Consider the following 25,148-nt stretch of genomic DNA (forward strand, 5'->3'; position numbering starts at 1 on the left):
CCCTGTAAGCCAGCCTGAAATCCGAAAATTAATTCCCTCTAACCCCTCCAAGTCTTAGGACTGCTACAGAAAATCTAGACGTGACTTGTTTAGACAACCCCCATTAAAATTACCCAATTGATGGGGCGCCTGGGTGGCTTAGTCGGTTAAGCGTCCGACTTTCGCTTAGGTCATGATCTCGCAGTTCCTGGGTTCGAGCCCCGCTCGGGCTCTGTGCTGACTGCCAGCTCAGAGCCTGGAGCCAATTTCAGAGTCTGTGTCTCCCTCTCTCTCTGACCCTCCCCTGCTCACGCTGTCTGTCTCTCTCTCTCTCTCTCCTAGAAATAAAAAAAAAATATTAAAAAAAAATAAAATTACCCAATTGATGCATCGCAGTAGCTGATTTAACAAGTGAACATGTAAGATTCATGGTTCTTCTGGGGGCCCAAACAAGGAATTCTATATTTTGTTTTATACACAGCTTCAAAATTGTAGTGGTATGTGATACGACTTCCTTAGTATTTGCTTCACTACTTAAGCAAATCATTTTCATCTGAATAGCTTAAAATAGATTTATATAATTTGTATATTTTCTTCTTTGTTGTATAAAAGCCAGAGGATCCACAAGGAAAGTTAACATTAAGTTATCATTTCTGTGGTTAGAAAAAGATGTCAGTTAAATTCAACCTTTAACCTTCAATTTGGGGAAGCAGATAAAAACATTTTCTTTGACCTGAATTTGAGTTTTGACTTTCCTAAGACTTTGAGCAAATCACCAAATTTGTTCAAGCCTGTTTCTTCTGTAAAAACCAGGGTACTATATTTGCCTCACATGGATGTTGTAAAGATTAAATGATATAACCTAAGATGATCTTCATCTTCCCAATATCAAATGTTACTTGATGTCATGTTATCATTATTAATCATTGCTGGTATTGTTTTGCTGTGAGTCTGAGATATTACATATGCAAAGACATTCATCAGGATGATTTTCAGGTGTCCCAACTGCTTGGCTGACTGCAGTAAATTTTTCCAAGAGGTTATACTTTGCCTGAGTATGCTTTTACCTCCTTTTTTGATTCCTTCAAATAACTCTTTCAATGACTGTCTTCCCTGCCCCTCAGTGCTCTTAAAGCTGGGATGAGCCTTAGACACCTTTGTATGATACTCCTTAGCTCTGGAGTCAGTCTAGGTTTGTAAACCAGTTCTGTCCCTTATAATTGAGTGACTTTAGGCAGGTAATTTAACCTCCTAAATGAGTTTCCTTATCTATAAAGTAGGACCATATAGTTAAATCGATCTTGCAGGGGTTCTTATGAAGATTAAATGAGTTAATAGGTGTAATGTACTTAGTATTATGTTTTGCACATAGTAAACACTCAAAATGTTAAATTATTATAGCAGGAATATGGTTATAATAACAACCAGATGGACATAAAGCATCCCTTAGAATTGTTTTAAAAATAATTTAAAAAATGTTTTTCATATGCAACAGGTTTTCCTTCTTATTTATTTCTCCCTCTCCCTCTGTCTTTCAGTATTAGGATATAATTTACTCCAAAGGAAAAACTTATGCTATTGTTTGAAAGGTGCCAAGCACACTGGTATAGTGTATTTATCTAATGGCTGCATTTGAGGTATGAGATAAAAGTTGTCCTACTCAACTCCAGCCATTAGACTCTGTGTAGGATAAATCTTCCTCTTCTTCTGTCTCCAAAAAATAACGTCAATAGGTTGGCATACTGCTTTGTAAAGATTACACATTTCTACAGTGTTTTCAAGATTTCTACCCTCCTGCTTAGAACCGCAGACACAAATATTGCCACAGAATATCTTAACTACCCAAATTTAAGACAAAGGAATATGTCACCATATGTCACCTTTTTAACTCCTATACCATCTTTCACTTCTGAACATAAACAGGGAAGTCATAACTTTCAGGAGGCAGAATTGTTAGTCTGATAATACAGTATTACTGGCTAAATATATATTACTAATCTGTAAATGACCAGGAGCATTTAGAAGCACCCAGGAGCGCCTTGGTGGCTCAGTTGATGAAGCGTCCAACTTCATTCAGCTCAGGTCATTATCTCACAGTTAGTGAGTTCGAGCCCCACATTGGGATCTGTGCCCACAGCTCAGAGCCTTCTTTGGATTCTTTGTCTCTCTCTCTATGCCCCTCCTCCACTCTCTGTCTCTCTCTCTCTAAAATAAACATTAAAAAAAATTAGAAATCATCCAAACTCATAAGCTGTATAATTTTGATATTTTTATTTGGAAAAAAAATCCCAGAATTCACTGTAACACTTTTGAAAGGATGCCTCCAGTGTATGCAAGTGAAAGTTCAGATTTTTAAGTCTGACCGTCTTATTTATGAAGGTCGTACAAAATTTTAATCATATTAATGTGCCAATGAACCCTAGTAATCCTTGTGACTGCTAGGCTCTGATACACATTAATGCTGCTGCATTTGCTTTTAACTTTCTCATTTCTATCTACTTTATTATTAACACATGAAGGAATAATGGAAGTGAATGTTTAAAGCTTGAAAAGAGCCAGGAAACCTTATAATGCTAAAACAAAAACACAAGCAAACCAACTTCTTAAATTTAATTCAGCTGTGTGTTACTTTTCTATTCCAAACAAATCCAGAGTTTAAAGCTATAGAACAAGTAATAAGCTTGAATTCTTAAAGTGATTATGTATTAAACATTCAGCTTGTAAAGATTATTCATGCCTCATGCAAAGCCAATTATTTGTGTAATATGGAAATAACATTTATATTTCCTAGCTTATGAAATTTAATTGTGGCACACAGGTCTTTATAAAAGCTTGCCATTTTGTATACATAATGCAACTTGAGGAAACATCAAATTGCAAAACAGCCCTTCCAAACTCCAAGCGCAACACAGCGTAACTTAGCAACACAACAAAAAGTAAAACATTCATGTTTAGATTTAGTTGCTTCTTCAAGATAGGATTAGAGTCTAAAACCGTGTTTGCGATCCTCATTTTGGCATTATGTTTGGTGGAGCGCCGCACAATCACTCATTGTTTCACTAAACTATGTGACTGCTTTGGTCTCTCATGAATTGCCAGAGCCGGACACACTGAGCGCAGTATGTGCTTGGAGCTGTGGGTTCATCCCAAGTAGAATTTGGATGCAGTCAACAATATCTAACGTGCTTCTTATTCCCCAAAGATTAACACAGGTGGAAAAATATTCTATAAAATATTCTGCTGAACTTCAGTATTTCTCTTTTTCCTTGGTTCTCACCCTTTCTCCTGGCTGCTTTCTGCAATTATTTTCCACTGCTCAGGAAAGCCCTGCCGCCTGTGTTTCATTATTGAACTCATTTTTCCACGCCAGCCTTTTCCTCTTTCCCTTGGTCATTTCACATCATGTACACTACAGTGTACAGAAAAAAAAAAAAATAGAGTTGTCTCCCTTTCAAACCAAATGCTTTTAAACTGTGAAAAAAAGTTTAAGGTAACTAAAGGGCATCACAGAACTAGGGAATCAATTTAAGTTTTCTTTTGACTGTATGTTATGCTTTTGTGATTAATATATCCTGAAAAAGTCAGCTTTGACTCTGTGTTTTTCAGTGCCTTATTATCATGCTTCTTTTAAATCATGTTTTAATTCACAAATTAAAAGAATGGCAAAATACTTTAATATACAGTAAGTTATAAAGTAGAGATGAAATAAAATAGCGTTAAACATTTTTATTATGTTTATCAACAAATGATAATGGTCTGCTGTTTGTTGTGGTTTAAATATCTTCCTCCTTCTAATGAATGGTAGCGTTTGCTTGATAGCTACCATTTCTAGGTGATAGCTCATAAAACCTACATGTGGGATATTTGCACATACTTGCTCAATACTGAAGACGCCAGGAGAGAAAAGGAGTTTTACTCTTGAAATTAAAATCAACCAGGCGACATGCTGAGACTTGGAACAGTATTTAATACCAAGTACCATAAATATAAAAATTCTCTCACAGCAATTTCAATCTGAGGCCTGTGTGGCCACTTTTAGGATCTCCTCAGATTCTCTTTACAAGTTTCCCCTCCATGCCTGCCCCTGGTCCTTAGGTAGAAAGGGAGACTTAATTTAGCCTCACCCTCTTTAAATTAGAATACTGGGTGGATCAACTCACACTGAGAGGCAGTTGGAATTCTAGGTATCAGGAAGTGCTCTGGCTACTGTGGCCTCTGAGCTCTTTGAATGTTTTGCTACCTCTCACAGACCCAGAGCAGTCACATGACTGCTGAAATCACAGGTGAGATGGGACATTCTGTTAGAAGGGCTGGGCTTTTGGCTACAGGATGTAAACTGGTGCACTTCTCATTCCTTTGTCTCCTCTTCAAAGGGTAGAGGCCAAGATTGAGAGAGAGTTAACCTTGGGACTTACCCTGAGGCTCATTAAAGCAGCAGAATTCACTGGGGACTGGGATGAGGGCCCTGAGTGTGCTGGGAGCAGAGCCACTTCCCAGCTTCCTGTGTGGCTCCTGTCAGCTGTGCTGTGGGTGTGGCCCATCTCGGGCTCCCAGCTCCCTCCACCCAAGCCCACAGCTGTGGCAGTTGTGGCACAGTCACATCTGCTGCCTGACTCCGTTCCCATGGGGGTGGTTAAAAACGAGAAGCCAGGAGGTCAGAAGACCACACACCAGCAACATGTTGGGTAGAAATTCCATCCTGAACTGACTTGCCTACTTTCTAACAGTACTGTAGGGGAGTGTCAAGAAACAGAACTGATCCTTCACATCCTGATTCCACAGGCTTCTGCCAACTTCTAGGCCTGCTGCTTTAAGACAGGGTTATTAGTGTCTTTGCATTAAAATATTGACACTAACAAGCTTTTACTGAAAGCACCTTATGTGCCAGGTAAACCGAGTAGATTATTTAAATCCATATTATTATTCTTATTTCATAGAAGAGGAAATAGGCACAGAGAGGTTACGCCACTTGCTAAAGGTCACATAGATGGTGAGTGGCAGAGATAGAAATTCAACTCAGATCTGTCTGATGCCAGAGTTCACGCTTTTAATCCCTGAATGACACCATTTAGGCTTTTCAGTAGTGCCCACTCTATCCGACATTTCTAGTCTGTCTTTGTTGTGTCATTTCTTTCCCTTCTCCTCTTCTGTATTACAAAGGGGATCTTCAGCAGCCCTCCTTTGTCTAATGACTGCAAGAAATATCGAATGACTTCAACTAGTTTGTCAGTAGTTTAAATGCTCAGAGGCTGGCACGCAGTCTCCAGCTCTGCACCCTGCCATTGGCCATGAGCAGCGCGTCCTTCACAGCTCAGAACTCTTCCATATGTAAAACTAGGTTAGTATAATTTGAAGGAGACTAGAAACAGACTCATAATTGCAATTTTACATTTATGTTCTTTGTTCTAGGAAACCGCTGACTCCAATAACAGTTTAAAACATTCACTAGGAAAAATGCCTCAAAATTCACATCAGGACCAGCACTAGGGAGTGCTTAAGGAATACAGTTAATTTGATCTGCATAATATATCCCAGGCTTTCTAGGGGACAGAGGAATAAAGGACCCAGCATGAAGAAAAATTTTGGATTTTGTGGAGTTCTCTGCTATTATTTTAATTAAAGGCAGAAAATTGAGAATTGAAATTTGTTAATATTCAAGGAGACATACTGAAAATACAATAAGAAAAAAAAAAGCAAGTTCCACTTCTGTTCCCCTGTTCCCTCAAATCCTCCAAACATAAACACATGTAAGTATTAAAATGTAACTTTTAGTAAGAGTTGCGCTTTTGACTATGTTTCAAGGTGATGTATTCACTGATTGAAAAATCAGGACCTCGAGAAAGTGCATATTTACCATGGAAACTGTGACAGTGCAGTTTGCTGTGCTCCCTCACAACCTGACTTGTGGGGAATTCGAGTTCCCTTCTAATCTTAGTAGTACTGCACAAACAGATGTTTATGTGACAGTGCAATATTAGGACAAACATTGCACAAACTTTTAGAGGTCTGTAAGCTTTGCTGAAATTATTTGTATCATTTTCTACCATTTCATGTTTCCTTCTAAAGAAATAGTGAAATATGGGATGGTATAAATAGATCATTTAAAAAACATAACTGGACAATCTTCATTACTTCTATAATTAATTTCAGCTTCGTTTTTTTTTAAGTGACTTCTACTGACTTTGTAAAATTACCCTGTCACGCACTGAGTTCTTAAGATACAGAATCACTTCTTACTCACTTTTGCATCCTCTGTACCCAGCACAGAGGTGCTTAAGAGTGCCTTAAATATACATGATACTCAAAAAGGAATCTGCAGGCTTCAACTGGGGACTTGGTACCAGTAGCTGCCTGTTAAATTCTAAGCAGTCAGCTGTACAAGAGAAGACATTTGGATGGAAACAAATAATCCTGAATGCCATACATAGGTGCTATCAAAATTATAATTTGTCTACACTTATATACTACTTAAATTCCAGTGAATTAAGTCAGTGTATCTGTATTTCTTTTAAATATCTTACTTTTTTGAAGTTTTTTACTACAGCATATTTACATATGTCACTACCCCTTTCTCCTTTTTTTCCTTCATAGGATTTACTTCCATTAAAGTTATATAATTTTGTATTTGTTTACTGGCTTACTTTCTATCCCAGGACTTTGTTCTGTCCAGCACTGCAAACCCGTCACCTGCAGAAGTGTACCTATGAGGCCCCCAGTAACACTGGGGGGAAGAATGCATGTCTACACTGGAATTACTCATGTGAAAAACACCTGATGAAATAAATACTAACGAAACAAAGAATTTTTCTATCTTCTGAAATCAAGATGGATGTAAAATTTGGGAAAATGGTTACAAGTCAAAGAAATACGATTCCACTTTTTTAATTAAACAGTTCCTTTCTTCAAATAAATCCTGTAAGCACTATGCACAGAACTGAAGCCAGACTTATACCCTTAATCTTTACCTGAGGGTTTGCAGCCATAATTGTGTAATTGCCATCATCATCTAGGGTGGAGGCTGTGGTATGGAGAGAGCAGGTCCCGTCAAGATCTCTTTGAATGGTGTAGTGATCATTCTTTGGAGAGATCTGCTTTCCATCTTTAAACCAATAGATCTGTGAAAGGAAACAATGATTAAAGATTAAGGGTGTGTGTAGTACTCCTCTGGGGGACTGATAAGGAATAACTGTGTGGTCTACAGAGCTCATCTGAGTTTTCATGTTAAAATGTTAAACAGCACATCTGAACAGGAAATTGATTTTTGAGTGAAAAAAGTAGGTGAGAAACAGGTTTAATTCTATTTTAGTTTTTAAAAATGGTATATCTTTATATTTTAAGATATATGTATGTAAGTAGGTATTCACATATTATTCACATTTTTTTTTTTTTTTACATATTATTTGCCTGGAGGGGTCCAGATGGAACACTGACAGTAATTACATCTGGGGTGGCTTCACAGGCATTTCTCGTTTTTGCTTCTATTTTCACATGTACTGAATTAAAATGTATTACTTGTAAAGGTAAAAAGGTTATTTTATTTTTTAATTTTTTAATTTTTTAATGTTTATTTTGGGGGGGGAGAGAGAGAAAACACAAGAGAGAATGAGTGAGGAAGGGGCAGAGAGAGGGAGACATAGACTCTGAAGCAGGCTGCAGGATCTGAGCTGTCAGCACAGAGCCTGATGTGGGGCTCGATCTCACAGACCACAAGATCATGACCCGAGCCAAAGTCAGATGCTTAACTGACTGTGCCACCCAGGCGCCCCTAAAAAGGTTATTTTAGAGAATAGTAACAGACCCCAAACTCCATTCCACTGAATTGTGTTAGACAAAACAGCAGTGATGAGCGGGTTGGTGGAACAACAGTTCCGGGTTGGTGGAAGAGTAGGCAGAGAGGCCTACTGTTTTTCTGGGCCAAGGAGCATATGCTCAAAGTTGAACGTTTGTTGGTTTTCCCCACTATGTTAAGGAAAACACAGCAGTATTTAAACTTACAATAATTTTCAATAATATTTTTAACTTTGTTTGATAGAAAACTAAATGTGAAGAATAAAATAAAAATAAATCTGGACTAACCACATTTTAAAATGGTCCAACTATCTCTTCCATAGGTCCTCCTACCTTCCATCATCTTTAAATAAAATCATTGGTCGGCGGATCCCTCGTGATTTAGCCATTATTTTGGCCATGATGATGAATCACAGTGCCAGCAGCTCTACCATGGCTGAGATGCAGACCCAACACCTGCATCAGCCCACCTCCAGACTCTTGGTTAGGGAACTCAAGAAATCCCCCTCTTTAAAGCCACAAGTCCTTTGTTGTCATCTGCATTCCTTGCAACCTCAAGCTTTCCTAACTCACTCCTAACAGAAGAAACCTACTTTAGAGCTTCAGTTTTTAAAATGAGCTTCTTCCTTAATGTAAATCAGAATGCTAATTCAGACCACAACTGGCATTCACATTCAACTCTCTGTATCAAAGCCTCTGAATCTGAAAAATCTTTCCAAAGCTTACATTTCTAAGAAAGGTTGGGCTAGAAATATATAGCCCTAAATAAAGGCATGAGTAATGGGGATCTGGCTGCTGTAACTCTTCCAACGCCTATTTTTCAATTAGCTCTAAATTTACAGCCTGTATTGTTAATCTGCAGAACTAAAGATGAATCATCAAGTAGACTAATAACTCTCAGCCCTAAAAATTAAATTATATAAAGCATGCTAATTCATAATTATCATTCTCTGCTTGGTGGTTTTATTATTTCTGATGGAACCCAGAAGCTGTGATTAGAACAGTTTCTCCCTTTTGCATTCTGGTCACTCTGCCAGTTCTTCAGAATTGTTTCTTTCCTTTAATCCTACTCCACACCTCTGCTATACCTGGAATACAGCTTTCAAAAGAGAATTAAGAAATAGTCCAACAATTTTACCAAGACTGTGGATGGAGAAGGAAGGGGAGGATACATGAGACGAAATCAGGGTGACTTTGAAATGCCTCTCAACTTTCTCATGTCTCAGAACAAGCATATAAAAAGCAGGTTAATTTTTCTTAAAAACATAAGCTAAAAGAAAAGCATGTATGTTTTTAAACCCGCTGAATATTTCACACTTTGATAGGGAGGGAAAACAGAGAGCGGCAGTGAGGACAGGAGGAAGGAAAGGTGAGAGAAGAAAATCTAACAATAAAAAGTTTTTAAAAAATTAAGCCTTAAAGCTGTAAAACATTGCAATTCATACTAGAAACACAGAATTATGTTAAAAACAGCAGCCCATCTTTCAGGTGAACATGGTGTTTTTTAAAACAAGGATCAGTGATCTTAGAACTTAAGCAATGATCCTGAGCCTTGAGTAAGATTTAAAAATAACCAGGGATCTTTGTGAATATCTTGGAAGCTTAAGATACAATATCTTGTTGAATTTCATTCATAAGCTGCAAATTTATTTTTAGTATGTGCATTGGATATCATGTTTGTGAACACATAGCAATTATCCAAATTATGCCAAGAATAAAGAAATTTTCTCTAACAGTTTATTTTAAAAGTCACCTTTTAATAGGAGGCAGATACATACTTAGAAATTTAAGGCTATTTTCTTTGCTGTTTTTCTATGACACACTGTTAAGCTTTTAATTTTAGTGAGTGTATTTTTCCTTTCTATATGCTTATTATACAAATTTGCCTTGTCTTTGGTACTGTCCTGTTTTTTCCATTGAAGTTTCTACTTGTAAAATTGTGTCAATCATTTTAAACATAGGTATTTTACAGTTTGCTTAAGACTGCTCAACACTGTGCAACACTTGAGCTTCTATTTATTTATCTTGTTTCTTGTGCTATTGATTCTCTTTTTTGTTGCTTATTTTCTCCTATGGTCTGTCAGCTTTTACTGTGAGTTTCTTTTTCCTCCTTCTTACTCTACAGAAGTTTGATATGCCCCAAATTGTGAGAGTGTTCTATAGGGCAGTTTTTGCTTGCTTCTCCCAGAAACTTAAGGATTTTAATCATCCTGGACTAAAATTCATATTAGTTTTTGTGCAGCTTTTGGCTCCATATCATGTGATAGTGTAAATCTGGAGTTTCTATTTCTCATGGGTACCTTTTTAATTCTTTTTCTCCCAAGTTCTAGGGAAATGTTATTCTGTGCATTGTTTTCTGGGCTGGTGAACGGTTATTCTTATCTTCCTTTAGAGACAGGGTGATGCTTTATCTAGTATTTCCATGCATCTGTAGAAAGAGCGCTCCCATCTAGGTCAGCCTAGACCTCCTGAGTATCCCAAGTTCCTTTGATTATCCTTTCTCAATAGTATTCTGGCCTCTAGCCCCTTTATAAATACAGGAAGGCTTGGTTTTGTAGATTAAAGATCTGAAGTTTTTATAATCCGTGGTAAGCGTTACTTCTTTGTATGGTACACAGCATGGGGCTCATGTTCAGGCCTGGCCACTCACCAGCTTCCTGACCTTGGGCAAGTTAATTAAACCTCACAGAGCACAGTTCAGTCATCAGCAATTTGGGAGTGACACTGATAACATCACATGAGGAGTAAAGGATGTAGGTGTATGAAAAGCTCCTCGTCAATTATTTGTTATTCTCCTATTCTGTTCTTCAAGCCCAAACTCTACCTTTCGTCTGCTTTTTTTGGTTTTTAACGCCTCCTGAGGAAGGTCTTGAACTTAATAGTACTTTAAACATTTTACATCCTGGGTACTGAGAAAGGTAGTCTGTATCTCTTCCTCCTATTATACATGCTGTACTTTTGAAGCCAAACTCTTCCTCAGAAAGTAGGACTCTTAAAAAGCCATGTTTTTAGCTTACCTTTGGCTTTGGATTCCCAGTCACTCTGCATGTGAAAGTTATAGGCATTCCCTCAAAGATCTTGTAATGTTTCAGCTTCATCTCAAAGAACGGTGCCACTCCATTTTCCACAGGTGTGTCCCCATATTGGACGTCATCACCTGATTCATCCACAGGGGACCTTTCTAGCCTGTACTCGATTTCACTGATGAGTCTCTGTTCACAGCTGGAGACTTTATATTCCTACATCGGGTAAAAATAAAGGTCACATTCGCAACATCAGTGTCTTGTGGTACAGTGTGTCTCATGAGTCTTACCCTCCCCTCCAATAAGGCACTCAAAAGACAGTGATATTTTTACCATGGAGCTTAAAAACAAGTCTGAGCCCAACTCAGTTCCATATAAAACAAAAAACATCTGGAAGTAAGTATATATGATATTTCAAATTGTCTTCAAGTCTTATCATTCTCCTCCCCCAAAAAACTATGAAGATGATTTCTTTCTCTCTTCTCTTGGGGGGTGTGGGGAAAGAAAGAAAAAGGCAACAGCTTTATATTCTTAAACTGTTCATAAGAATAAAACCTGATGGAACACTGATTTCTTTCTGTAGAGTAGAAGCTGATGCAGGGAGGTGCAGCTCTTCAGAAGGATAACAGTACATGTGGCAAGCAGCTGCATTATCACATAGCATTTTATCAAATGAATGATGGGAAAATGACATTTCTTTTCACTCATAACAATCCTCAGCCGCATAGCCTCTGAACTCCTCCTTCTGTGTGCAGCTATTAGGAACTATTCTCCACCAAAGTTACAAAGAACAATGGGATTGGCAGTCCAGTCAAAATTGTAATTAAAAAGACAAAAACAAAGTACCCATCAACATCTTATGGTGATTAAGGTGGATCCTACAGTTCTCTTGCTTACAAAGTACACTGAACACAAGGCAGCCCATTAGAAAATACTCTCTATTTAATTATAATTAAAAGATGTTTCAACGAGGTTTTCCTTAAAGAAGTTACTCAGCCTTTAAAAAACAGTTTGTTGTCTTGAGGGAAGAAATACAACAGTATGAACAAAACTGCAAATGAGTTGTTTTGTTTTAATTACTATCAAATGAGTCAGTTTAAGAACGAGCATGTTTATCCCTAGAAAGGTGTAACAAATGAGAAGCAATTTACAGTTCAGAGTATCCACTAGTGACAGAATCAAACTCAAGTTCATAAATGTATGACCAAAAAAAAAAAAACAAACAAAACCCACACTTCAGTAATTCTGTTCATCTGATCTTAAGTAAAAATAGACACTGGTCATGGTATTTATAATTAATATGTGGCAGGACAGATAGATACACAGACAAACAAAGAAGAACAATAGAAAACAGATACAGTGAAAGACCAGAAGAAGAAGAAAGGTGAAAAGCTTATTAACCTTTTGACCATCCAGAGGACTCCCTACAGAAGCATGAGGAGACCCAATTTCCTGTAATGGTAGAAAAAAAGAAGTGAAGACTAATAACAGAATTAAGAACCTAGCAACATATCTAGTTTTAAGTGAAATTTTTGTAGTAGCAATATTTAACACAGAAAAATCTTCAGATATTAACGGCAGATCCATTTTTCAACACTTAAAAGAGTTTACTTGATCATTTAAACATGTCTTAAAAGGTTTTCTTTAATCTTGAGACTACATTTGGAAACTCCAAGCAGAAGCAGTGCAGATTATAAACCAGCTTACATCAAATCCATGCAGTGACTTTTTTGGGGGGAAACAAAAATATCATTTTAGGTTTTCTGCTGATTTAGTGACTTATAACTGTGTGTGTGAAGGAAAATAAAGACATAGTTTTTCTATAGATAGTTTGCTTTGGCTAGATGTTAAGATTATAATTGGAAAATTCACTGGCTACTTCAAACAATTTCAGTGAAAATACGTCTCTCCACACAAAAGAATTTTGCATTAAAGCACAGGACAGGAAAAACAGAAAGATACTCGAAAGGAGAATAAGCTGATCAACAGGAAGATATAAAGAGCAGTTCTCACTGACTGCAACAACTCCAGCAGTCACTTAACACACCTTTTGGTACATGTATGTGCTCAATAAATATTAGCTATGAGGCTGATTGATGATGCTAATACTCCTTTTATTTGACTTGCCCTCTGCTTCCCACAGAATTGGTCCCAAGAATAGTGCCCGTAAAGAGTATGAGGAGAGGGGACAGAAAACTTATTATTTTTTTAAAAAGTCCAGAGGAACACAGTACCTGATTAGCTGTTTCCTCCTCTGGCTCCTGAATATTAAAAACAGTTGCACTGTCGGCACCTAGTAATCGACGAGCCATTCTTTCTTCATATGTTAACCTCTAAACAAAGTAAGTCACAAAAAATACAAAGTTAGAAAAGTAACAATTATATACTGCCCCATGAAAAAGAATTGTATTTGTTCACTTTTTTAAACATTAAAAAAGTGTTTTTAAATGTTTGTTTATTTTTGAGAGACAGAAAGAGACAAAATCTGAAGCAGGCTTCAGAGTTGTTAGCATTGAGCCTAATGCAGGGCTCAAACTTAAGAACCATGAGATTATAACCTGAGCCAAAGTTGGAGGCTCAACCTACTGAGCCACTCATGTACCCCTAAACAGTTTTTTTTTTTTAAGTTTATTTATTTATTTTGAGAGAGAGAGAGAGAGACCGCGCGCAAATGTGAGCAAGGGAGGGGCGGGGCGGGAGAGACAGAATCCCAAGTAGGTTCCACACTGTCAGTAGTGCAGAGCCTGACAAGGGGCATGAACCCACAAACCATGAGATCATGACCTGAGCTGAAATCAAGAATCAGAGTTTAAGTGACTAAGCCACCCAGGCACCCTGAAAAAGGATTCTAAAAAATGAGTTTTGATATTTTCTGTAACTATTTTCCCTCAACCTTCAGATAGCTATATTTAAAAGGAGTCTCTTTCTTTCCCTTCCTTCAGTTGTTCAGTCTGTCACTTCTTCTGGTCTTTGTGGCTTAAAATAGTGTTGGGAGATGGGGTAACCAATCCTGAGCGACCAAATGATACAGCACAAATTTAAGGTGAATATAATAAGCAAAGAAGGCAGAAACTACTTAGGAAACATGTGTCATATACTAATCCTTAATGATAAATATATAGAAAAAAAGATATTCAAATAGCAAAATATTTTTTAAAGGAAATGTTATTTTCATAACCATCCACAAACTTCAAAAGAGCCTAGTCAGCTCCAAGCGTCTGATAAAGGACATTTTAGACCAGCTGGCAGTGATGATCCTCTGTTTTGGGGTTCTCATCTCTACCTTCCCAGGCTGTCTGTGCATGTAGGCAAATATAACAGTCCACAAGGAATGACTGCCCACAGCTGAATTAGCAAAAGGACTGTGAGAGATACTTGCCAAAGCTAATCTCCACAATTCAAGATTCTACTCAGACGCAGATCGCTTGCCCATCAGGCAGAGAAAGTGGTAATGTTTTTGCATCTAGCAGCCAGTACTCTGGATCCAGCCAAAACATATTCACTGGGCCATTCTTATGCCAACGTTTTTGTTCTGTCTAGTGGGCTGTTTCCTGCTTTTGAGTGTTGGCCCTAAAATGCCTTAGAATTAACAGGTCTAGGAGGAACTTTCAGAGACCCTCTGTCCCATGAAGGGCATTTTACAAACAAGTGTTTGATTCAAAATAGAGAATAATTAGTAAGACAGAATCTTAAAAAAAAGAATACACAAAGTTATTTCAGTAAGCTTCCAAACTTCTGAACACTGATGCAAATTCTATTGGAAACTCTATAATCAGGAAAATATGTTGAATAAATTTACAGTTTCCAGTAATTGCTGGTTCTAGTCCCAGCTGAAACCGGGAAGTGAAACAAGTCCGTGCCAAATGACAAATAATCCTGAAGTTCAATTATTTCACTGACTAAAGAAGAGGCAGAAGACAAGAAGAGGTAGAGGCAGGTGTTTAGTGCATGGGCTGTCTCAGTCCACTATATTATTATTTAAATTAATTTTCTCACATCTGTTAAAGAATCATTGAATTCAGTTTTCAAAGAGAGTTTTTTTTTAAATACCTGCTCTCTTAAATGCCTTCCTACTGTTTTCATGGAGAACTGTAGCCACATCAAAGGTAGGACTGGAATATTTTCCACGCTGTTCCTTATAAGCAGATACATCAACTATTGATACCTAGTTCTTTACCAGAATGCACTTGCTACCATTAAAAGCCAGAATTACTTGAGTTTTGTTTCTAAACCACTAGGCTATCTAGCTAGCCAAGCCCTGTCTACAGAGGCCAAAAATAAGTAACAGAGTAATATGCAACACTAGAAAAAAGTTATCCTTTTAAACTCCCAAATGTGGAAATCGATGGAACTTGTACACAGTATGATATCACATCTTATAGAAAGAAGTCTTAAGACTTTTTAACCAAGAGAATCTTAGTCCATGAGGAATATTTAAACAAAGGTCCATAGAACTCAAAAAACTGGAGAAACGCCTTTACCTGGTTTCAGTAAGTTCCCATAAGTATGTTTTAATCTTTCAAAGGCTTTAGTTGACAGAGGAGAGGAAGCTTTCTGTGTGTGTGTATTTACACGTGCAATTACTTATTTCAGGGAGAAAATATTTTCCCTTTGTGAAAATCTTCTATTAATGAAATAAACGACTAACACTAGATCTCATTAAAATTTTAATCTTTCTGAACTCAGATTAGGATGCCCTAATAACTAAAAGCAGCATTTGGCACCCTTCTTCTATCCTCTACCTTTCTAATCAAATATGGTCTATTCTCACATTTTTATTTATCAATGTGTGATAATTAAAGTTCCTGGAAAACATGTTTAACATAGACAGCTTTCTACCCTGAAAAAGGTATCTGAGAGGGAGATTTTATACAAAGAGGCCCTTTTCTTCTACTTAAGAGCTGGGCAAATTTTTTCAATGGCAATTCTAAAATAAAGGTACAAACGGCTCCTTTCCTTCACCTGGGAAATCTTACTTGCGAGACTGTTCTTCCTGTCCCCTTAAAAATACTTGGATGTGGTAAGAGGAGGGTCAGTATAAAACAAAAAAACAACTGAAGAGGCAGCATTTAAGTCCAATGGAGGAAACATCATATGTGTGTGTGTGTGTGTATGTATAATAACATATATACATATATAATTTTTTTTAACGCTTATTTTTTTTTTGAGAGAGAGACAGAGCTTGAGGTGAGCAGGGGAGGGGCAGAGAAAGAGGGAGTCACAGAATCCGAAGCAGGCTCCAGGCTATGAGCTATCAGCACAGAGCCCAACACAGGGCTCGAACTCATGAATTTTGTGATCATAATCTGAGCTGAAGTTGAACGTTCAACTGACTGAGCCACTTAGTCAATTGTTTTTTTTTTTTTTTTTTAACCAAATCTACTGTACAGATACTATACTAAATCTACTCTACAATTCTGCACTCTTAAAATGTAATTCTTCTTTTTTTTCCTTTAATTTAGTTGCCTGGCTTTGACAAACTAGAACAAAATTGTGGAACAAACGTTACTCCTTCAGATTACCAAATCATTACCTACTTATGGTCTAGTAGGACAGTACTGGACTTCAGGGGTTGTTTCCTTGGTAAAAATACTTTTTTCTGTAGAAGCAGAACATGTCTTAGAGTCCAGATTCTCCTTTTGGTAGATACAGATCACTCCAGAGCACACTTTCCCCCTCCTACCCAGCCCAGATCCATTCCTTTTTCCTTGTAATGTTGCAATTCCTCCTTTGTTTTACTCCCCACCTTAAAATCAGCCCTTCTTCTTTATCTCCAACTTGCTATTTTCACTCCCAGAATGTTTTTCATGAATAGGAGGAAACAGTGAAGGCTGAGTAGAGGGAAGCCTTTCTACTTTCCTCCCTTTCCCCAGATTCAGACCATAATGCTAAGAAGAACACTGAGGTTTACGGGTAATGAAATCATTTTATGGATAGATTGTAAGAACCTAAGTGAGTGAAGAGCTCTCTGATGTGGGTAGCTAATATTCCAAGTTCAAGCCCCAAATCCATCTCTCCGTACCGGCTGGCCGTTGTTCAGGAGGTCCTCCTTGAAGCGAAGTTTTCGTTCCAGGTCTTGAATGACAGCATCCTTTGTGCCTTGAATCTCCTCATCAGAAGCTATTCGAGCAGTTCTATTGACCTTCTTTGGAAATCCCCTGTTAAGATAAAAGCACAAGGCAATATAGTCAGTTCTCAGGCATTCAAGCTCAACAAGACAGTACAACGTGTCAATGTATCCCACTCTTTTCTAATGTTACATCTATTCCAACTAATTATGGAAAGAACCATGAAAGCTGCTTGCAGTGTTCAGGTAACACTAATTGGAACCGGCTTTCAGAGAAACTGGAAATGCCTTAGGGAATGTGTCTCAGTGGTCAGATACATGCCAAGGATAGGGCAAGCCTGTGTTTTGGTCCCAGGGAGGCAGCAATGTAAAGTGAAAAGACAATGATTTGTAATCAGAGGTTTAAAATCTGGCCTTGCCTTGTATTAGGTTTGTAACTTTGGATAGTTTAACAGTTCTTATAAACAAACATAAAAATATATACCATATATGGCTACTGAGAAGATTTCAAAGAGAACATATTTCTTTCATACTTTCAGAAGTTCAGTCCTTCTAATCCTTTGTAATCAATGTATTCAACAACAGTGCCCAGCTCATTCTAAGCAAATATTGTTACCTTCCCTTCTATCCTAATTTGATTAGAGGAGGCCAAATGTTATAAAAGGTCTGTTTTATACTAACGGGCCCTGGACGGTCTGCCGGTCCTACTCTGCCTGGTACACCCCAAGACTCCTAAGCCTCCCGGAGAGCCTAGGGCTGTTAGATAGGTGATACCTCAGAGCTTTTCTTTCTAAGGGCAGCAACAACATGTGGGTCAGGTGAGCCAAGGGTCACCGGTGCTGGATGCTTGATGGCTGGGGTATCACTTTTGTTGGTGCCTTAAGTAATTTGCTCCCCACTTCTCTTCCTTTGCCCTCACAGAGCTGTGGGTAAAGATGCAAGAGAAAGAGGGGCACCCGGATGACTCCGTTGGTTAAGCATCCGACTTCAGCTCAGGTCATGATCTTGCAGCTCATGAGTTCCAGCCCTGAGTCAGACTCTACTGACAGCTCAGAACACGGAGCCTGTTTCAGATTCTCTCTCTGCCTCTGTTGCCCCTCCCCTGCTTGCTGTCTGTCTCTGTCTCTCTCAAATATATAAAATAAGATGCAAGAGAAAGAGAATACTATACGACAGTGAAAACGAATGACCTGTAGTTACCCATATCACCAAAGCTGAATTCTAAAAACATAAAGTTAAAAAAAAAAGCCAGGTTGAAGAATACATAAAATATGCTTCCAATTATAAAAAGGCAAAAGCTAAGCAGTCTTCTGTCAAGGCAGGGGTTCTTAAAGGGTGGTCCCTGGCCAGCGGCCTCTGTGTCACCTGAGAAACTATTAGAAATGCAGGCTTTTGGACTCACTCCACACCTACGGAGTTAGAAACTCTGGGGTTAGGGTCCAGCAATCTGTGTTTTTACAAGCCCTCTAGGTGATTCTGATTCATAAAAAAGTTTGAGAAATAAACTTAGGGAAATATACATATATAAACTATTAAGACAAGTAAGACAAGGATTAACTCTGAAATTCAGGGTAGTGTTCTCTCTTAGGGATAGTTGTGGATTCGACTGGGGAAGGGCACGTAGGGAGCCTTCAAAGACACTAGAAACAGGTATGACTTATTATTATTATCCTTTTAGACTATATATATACACTGTATATGCTTCCTTATTTATGTTTTATGATAAGACATTTCTAAGTTAAAAAAAAAAAAAGGTTACTGCAAATGAATCAAGGCATCCTGTGCCTGATACCACTTTACTGATATGGTAGAAAGCACTAGTAAGGTTGAGGATGTAATTTAACATTGAAGTTCACCAAACCCTCCGCTTCTCACCATTTCATTCCGAAATGCTGGGAACAAGCCAAGCACTAAATATGCAAGAGAAAACATGAGCATCCTGTAACAGCTGTGTACTCAGCCCCCATCGGTAATACCTGGAACCCTGAGGCCTAGGCTCCTCCTGTCTCTTCCCCTTTGTTTTCTTGCTGAACTTCCCCTGAGTTTGCTGGGTGTTCACTCTTCAATGTGCTTAGAGAAGGTGACCACCTCCCCACACTCAGGGGTGACTGACCTGAGTTAATATGAGTGGTCTCAATCTCCTAGACTGTGATAGTGTAGCCAGAGACATGTGATGGAGCCCTGGCCAGTGAGGCTGGGGCAATGAGAGTGGGAGAGGGGAGGTGCTCTGGCTAAAAACTTCTCATCGCTGAAAAGAAACACACAGGAAGAAATGCCCAAAACTGTAGCAGCCATGCTGACCATGAGGGGCTAATGATGACAGCTTGCAAGGGGACCCTGGAGCCCTTAACCTGGTGGAACCGCCTGACCCCATACAGTAATAAACCATGTGCATTTAATCTACTGGTAGTTGAGTCTTCTGATACCTATAACAGAAAACATCCTGACAGCTTTTCTAGGTCCTTTCTTTCTAGTCATTTGCCCCAAAGTTCAAATGGGAGGGTGTTAAACATTGGCATTAAAGAAAAATTAAAGAGAATATTGTGATATCCTGTGTTTGAATGTCAAAAAACGAGGTCAAACTTTGTTGTATCCTCCTCACTGGGAATTGATCTGAATTTTAAGGGGCTGGGCAGTGAAGCTGTGATATATTAACAACAAAAGCCATAGGAATTGTGGTTTTTAGGACCCTATAATCAGTTAACAAAAATGTGCATACTGGGCCAGCTTCCCTGAGCTGGAGCCTTTCTCCCTTCCTTTTCTCAGGACAGTGTTATCGACCTTCAGGCTTCAGTTTAATGTCTCCTTGGAAAGGAGGACCCTGACCAAGTCTACCCATGTTATATTGTACTATGTTTCTTCATAGCACCTATCAGACTTTATTAATGTATGTTCGTTAATTGTCCCTCTCTCACCATGCCTCTTTTGTTCATGACAATACCCACGAAACAGCACACCCTCCCATAACATTCATGGAATGAGTGAATGGTGCACTATCTATCTTCACTTCTGACCTCTCCCTTCCCTCCTCAGGCAAGGAAAATTATGCCAAAGCCATCTATATACTCAAACCACATGTAAAAAGTCAGGCTCAGAACAAATACAAATTACACAGTTTTGGGGGGGAAAAAGTTCTGCACCGCTTTTGGGTAAAGCCTTACATCTGAAAACTGGAAGAGGGAGGTTTTGAAGTCACCTGAAAGGCAACATTAAAGCCAGCTCTGTGTTACATCACTTATTATTGGGAACACATAGGTTCCCATTATTATTTTAAACTTGACAACATAAACGAGTTGCACAACTAGGTGATGATGAACAGCTTCTGATGACAGAAGCTTCACTGTGTTTCTGCAGGCAGAATACACTGATAGCCGTGTTCTCTGCACAAATAAGAAAGAAAGGGGCAAAGGGTGGCTATCAAGGGCAGAACAGATCACCTAAACAATAGAAACAGGGAACTGTTTTTAAAAAAGACAGCCCCAAGTCCACTTGAACAAGTAAACACCTGTCTATTCTCAACAGAAAAAGTCCTGTTGCCTAAAAAGCATTTCTCAGTATACTTGACTCTTTAAGGGACCTGAGAACACCTGCCCTGGGACGTCTCCTAGAGAAGCCATTCACCTTGGTTTGGATCCCTGCAACCAAGTATTTATTGTTTCAAAGAGTACAATTAAAACTACTCTTTGACCCAAATAAAAACCCTGATCATTTTATATTTCTCTTAACAAGGTGATTCTCTAAATGTATCAAGATCACAAGCATTAGAAGAACATTTGCTTCATCTCCATCTCCCGCTATTTTAAAGACATTTTCTTTGACTCACAGAATTTAAGGTGCACGTATTTTCTTGGTTCTGAACGATTAACACTGAACTCAAACCAATCAATGGAAAGATTTTTAAACGTCTAACAATCACTGCACAAATATTTACTGAGTGTAGAGCAAGGCACAATGCTAGGCAAACATATCAATACGAATTCTGTTAAGCCTGAAACTCAATAGTTGGTTTGTAAGGTAAGCGGCTGTGTCATCTGATGACATCTTGGAATTCTAGGCAGTAGAAATTCTATACATTAAAGTGAAAAACAATAATAAAAGCTTCATCACTGTAGTCCCAACACTATTCTATGTGACAAAGAGAAGACAGCCAAATCCTAACGGGTGGCCTTTGATCTCAAGGGGCTGATAATCAAGTTGGAGAATAAATTAAGGAACAAACTATTATGTCATAGTAATTCTAGGTGCAATGGGAGTAAAAAAGGTAGAAAAGAGCACTGGCTAGAATGCAGAAGACTCTGTGAAAGAGGCAGTATCCAGGATCTTGAAAAATGATGCGGATGCAGACAGAGGGAGAGGAGGAGAGGAAGGAATTCTGAATCAGCATGAATAAAGGTGTAGAAGGGAGAATCTCTTATTTTTTTACCCCCTAAAACACTGTGGCTTGAACTAGTTACTTATTTCTATGTGCCTCTGTTTCCTCCTCAGTCAAGTGTAAAATGTGGGTATTATTAGCATGTACCTCTAGGGTTATTAGGAAAATGACACGAGCTAATACATACTGAGTACTTGGATCATGCCTGGCATCCTGAGAGGGGCTCTGGGGAGGCCAACACAGTATGCAAGTGAGTCCCAGAGACGAAACTGGCCAGGGGAACAGAATGAAAGACAGAAAGGAGTTTAAAAAGATGCCAAGAACGCTTGACTGGATTCCAAAAAGGTGCAAATAACCTTTACTGATTGGCTTTTCAGTGTTCAGCTGTGTTCTAAGTGCCAGCAATACCATACTGAACACCATGTTTGTTTTCCTGTAAAACTAAGGGACTGTACTCAGAAAAATTATATTCTATGGTGGGGATGGCAGCGAGAGAAAGGAAATAGAGGAGGGAAAGGAAGGGCATAGCAGGAGGTGGTAAGTGTCACAAAGGGAAGGGAGTGTGAGTGGATGACTGTCTTACACAGTGTGGTCAGTCACAGATCCGACGAGGTGACAGAGCCATTGAGGCCCAAGTGACAGTGTGCTTTCCCTACAGGGAAAGCAAGGCGGTGCAAAGCTCTCACGGCCTGAATGAGCCTGGCAGGGTCAACAAGGGATTGTGAACCCTGAGGAAGGAGGGATAGGATATACACTATTTCTCGCCCTTGTTTTAATACGGAACCTTTACTTTTTTTCAGAGAGTATCTCATTTAGACTGACTGAGCATAGAGTTAAGGGTTAGTATATAAAGTTAGAGAAGAAAAATCGTTGCAAGTGTTTGAGGCAGAGCTTCGGCAACTGAGTTTGTTTTCCTGTAAGATGAATTCTGTGTTAGAGCCTAATGTAAAATGGCTGTGGCTAGTTCTCCCAAATGGAACCACTTTTGATAAATGATGAGCAGCAACTCATTAGGAAATTTTAACCAGAGTATTTGATGACAAAGAGATGATCTCCTTTCATGATGGTTTGTACAATTAAAAATAAAAATGCTTAAATGCTTATTCAACGTAAACTGTTACTAAAACCAGAACTCTTCACAAAAACCGATCCTCAGAAGCAAATCTTAACCAGTAAACAATTCATGCAAGCCTCCCACACTAAATATAAATACTTCAGTGTATACATGATTCAGCCCAACTGGGCAAAAAATATTACTGATCTGTTTACTCTAGCTTCAACAGTAAGTCACTTAACATTTTAAAATAATATTCATGTGGTTGGGGGTAAAAACAACTTAAACATATACACATGCATCTGGAAGGTAAAATCTTCCTGATTCAAATACCACCAAATCCTGGGAGGTTTTCTTTCATTTTCTTTTCTTCTTGGCTACTGAATAATCTTGACAGCATTCTGCCCTTGATACAACTTCTGGAAGTCCTCTAATTCGCCTCTTCTCATATTCAATATCTAAGAGTAGCTAAACTCCACAACGGTTCAAAGGAAGCAGAATTGTTAACTTGTTGGCATTTAGGTGTCCCTCATATCCAAGGATGTAATGTATGCATTAATATACAAAAGAGCCCAACATACCCAAACTGAGTTTTTGTAGATCAGTTCTATTTTTTGTTACTGAATTCTATGACAGCTAAGCCCAAGCTGTTAGAGTGCACATGGATAACTTGAGCTCTTACCTAAAGGAAAATAGGTGACGTTATAAAAATATTAAGTTCTCTTCACATTACCTTTTGGGTTCTCTAAAGGACATACTGACACACGTGTGTTCACTATACCTACTCAGTGCAGAGCCATCTGAGATGAGCAGGTCTGATTCTGACCTGTTCCCGGGGCAGACATTTCAGCAGAATCTTCATCAGTCACAGCAGAGCCTGAGACCTCGCCTACTAATTTGCTAGGAAATACTTGCTCAGAATTGGATGCAACTTTCTGTACAATCCTCTAGGATACTAGACACTAATGAACCCAATAATGAGACTCTGGGAAGTTCCTCAGCCCCTTTGGGCCTCTGCCTCTGATGGGGATCAAGGTCCCCTGTTTCCTGCAAGGCGGGAGAAAGACAGGAATGAGATAATGTCTGCAGAGTCCAATGTGGCTTTTGTCTTTTCTGTTATACTGTCTTGACTTGAAAACTGCCCAAAATACAAATAAATCTTTACAAACGGTTTCTTAAGACTTAGAGGACTTTGTTTTGTTGGTCTGCAGCAGTTTTCTTTAATCAAGAAATAGCAGACATCAGATTTAACTGAGATCAACCTGGACAATACAGGCAAGGCTAAGTCACTCCCTCTTTGCTTAGGCTGCTTCCAGAACCTGGGGACTCGCTTCACCTCTTGGCGACCTCATCTTACATGTAGAGTGATGACAGTGTCCTCACCAACCTGTTTCTTATTATAAATCAGGGAGAAAGAGAAGGACAATGAGATAATGTCTGTAAAGAGCTGGGCACCTACCGAATAAAAGCTCTTATTGACACATGCTTTAACCTTAGACAAACATGGGGTATCACTTCAAACCAAAGGCCTCCTTCTATAAAGGAAGCAACTGAGAGTAGGAAACAGTGAAGCACTGTGGCTATATGGCACTCCCTTATGAGAATACATTCTAAGAATGTGAACATGGGCAAAAAATGCAGTGCCAACCAGTGCCAATCTTGTTCTCGGGGACAGTTCTGATCTGATTCACCTGGAGACCTGGTACAGCCGCTCAGAGACCAGCAGAGACAGACCGGCTACACTATTCCTGGGGGGGCATTCCCGAGACCTCTGGATTCCCCCCATCTCCAGGGGCTGATTTACTGTGTCAAGGAAGAGGGTTACAGCAGTGGAAGCTGTAAAACTAACTATCAGCAAATGTGAGGGGAGTAGAATACACTAATTTTATCAAAGCAAAAACAGGCTTGTTTCTAAGACTTCTTTTCTCACTGCCTCCATCTGAAAGATTTAGTCAGCCTAACATTTGTGTCTGTCAACAGCTTTGAGAAGCTGCCGGTGACCCCAGTAACCCTGGGGAAGAATAGAGCTGTTTGAAGAAAGGAAGGCACCAGGGGACCTGGATGTGCAGAAGTTCCCAAATCACAATCAGCCAACAACCAAGTACTGTTGTTGCGCGTCTGACCGCAGCCCACTGTCACTGGCCTTTTCGACCTTGTGGTCTATCAGTGGCATCCAAAGCCTTTGTTTCCTGACTTGACCTCTGCTACACAGACATGTGAGAAACAGAGCCTTATCTCCACAGACTATTTAAAAACTTAGTCCATGACCTTTCCCGAATTAAAACAAAGATAATGCTAAGCACACAAACAGAATAAAACAACTAATATGCAACTGATGATTAAGAAAACTAAGTTAAGTGACATTTATATGTAAGATTTTGGTAAAACAAGGCAGGCAAAAAAAAAAAAATTACCGTACTTCTGCTTAATCATGTGTAATCACTGGCACTTGATAAATATGGCAAAACCATTCAACTTGAGAAATCATACATATAAGCGAAACTGATTTGCTATCAAAAATCACAAATTCCCAGTGAAGTATAAGTGAAAGTAATTTAAAAGATTCCTTTGACAACAGCTTGACAGTTCTCACAAGTTCAAGGATGTCAGACATTGGTCTTCAGCAAATCATCTGGATTACTGTGAACGATAAACAGCTACCTTTTCATTTTTAATTCAGAATACAAATAAGGGATCCCACAAAATACCAGAGGAAAAAACATGTTCCAAAAGTCACGTGTATCCAACCAGAAGAATGGATTCTTCAGGTATGTGTGATTTATTAGCAAAAGGAAAAATTCCTGGAAGACGAAGGGTAACTGGATAATAATGGCTTATTGGACTGGCACAGAGCTAAAAATCTGC

The 25,148-nt window shown here is 38.8% G+C and overlaps 1 protein-coding gene across 1 annotated transcript in view; it reads right to left on the reverse strand.

The window, feature by feature from the left end:
* PALLD (palladin, cytoskeletal associated protein) overlaps positions 1-25,148 on the reverse strand; it is a 383,592-nt gene that overhangs the window by 13,974 nt on the left and 344,470 nt on the right. Inside the window, exons 10-14 of the mRNA XM_039251508.1 lie at positions 16,813-16,948; positions 13,025-13,123; positions 12,192-12,242; positions 10,785-11,006; positions 6,945-7,094 (exon numbers count right to left, since the gene is read on the reverse strand). Of these exons, the coding sequence (XP_039107439.1) occupies positions 6,945-7,094; positions 10,785-11,006; positions 12,192-12,242; positions 13,025-13,123; positions 16,813-16,948 (658 nt within the window). The remainder of the gene's footprint in view (positions 1-6,944; positions 7,095-10,784; positions 11,007-12,191; positions 12,243-13,024; positions 13,124-16,812; positions 16,949-25,148) is intronic.

This window comes from Hyaena hyaena, unplaced genomic scaffold (assembly GCF_003009895.1).
Source record: "Hyaena hyaena isolate Hyena2069 unplaced genomic scaffold, ASM300989v1 scaffold_391, whole genome shotgun sequence".
Classification (NCBI taxonomy): domain Eukaryota; kingdom Metazoa; phylum Chordata; class Mammalia; order Carnivora; family Hyaenidae; genus Hyaena; species Hyaena hyaena.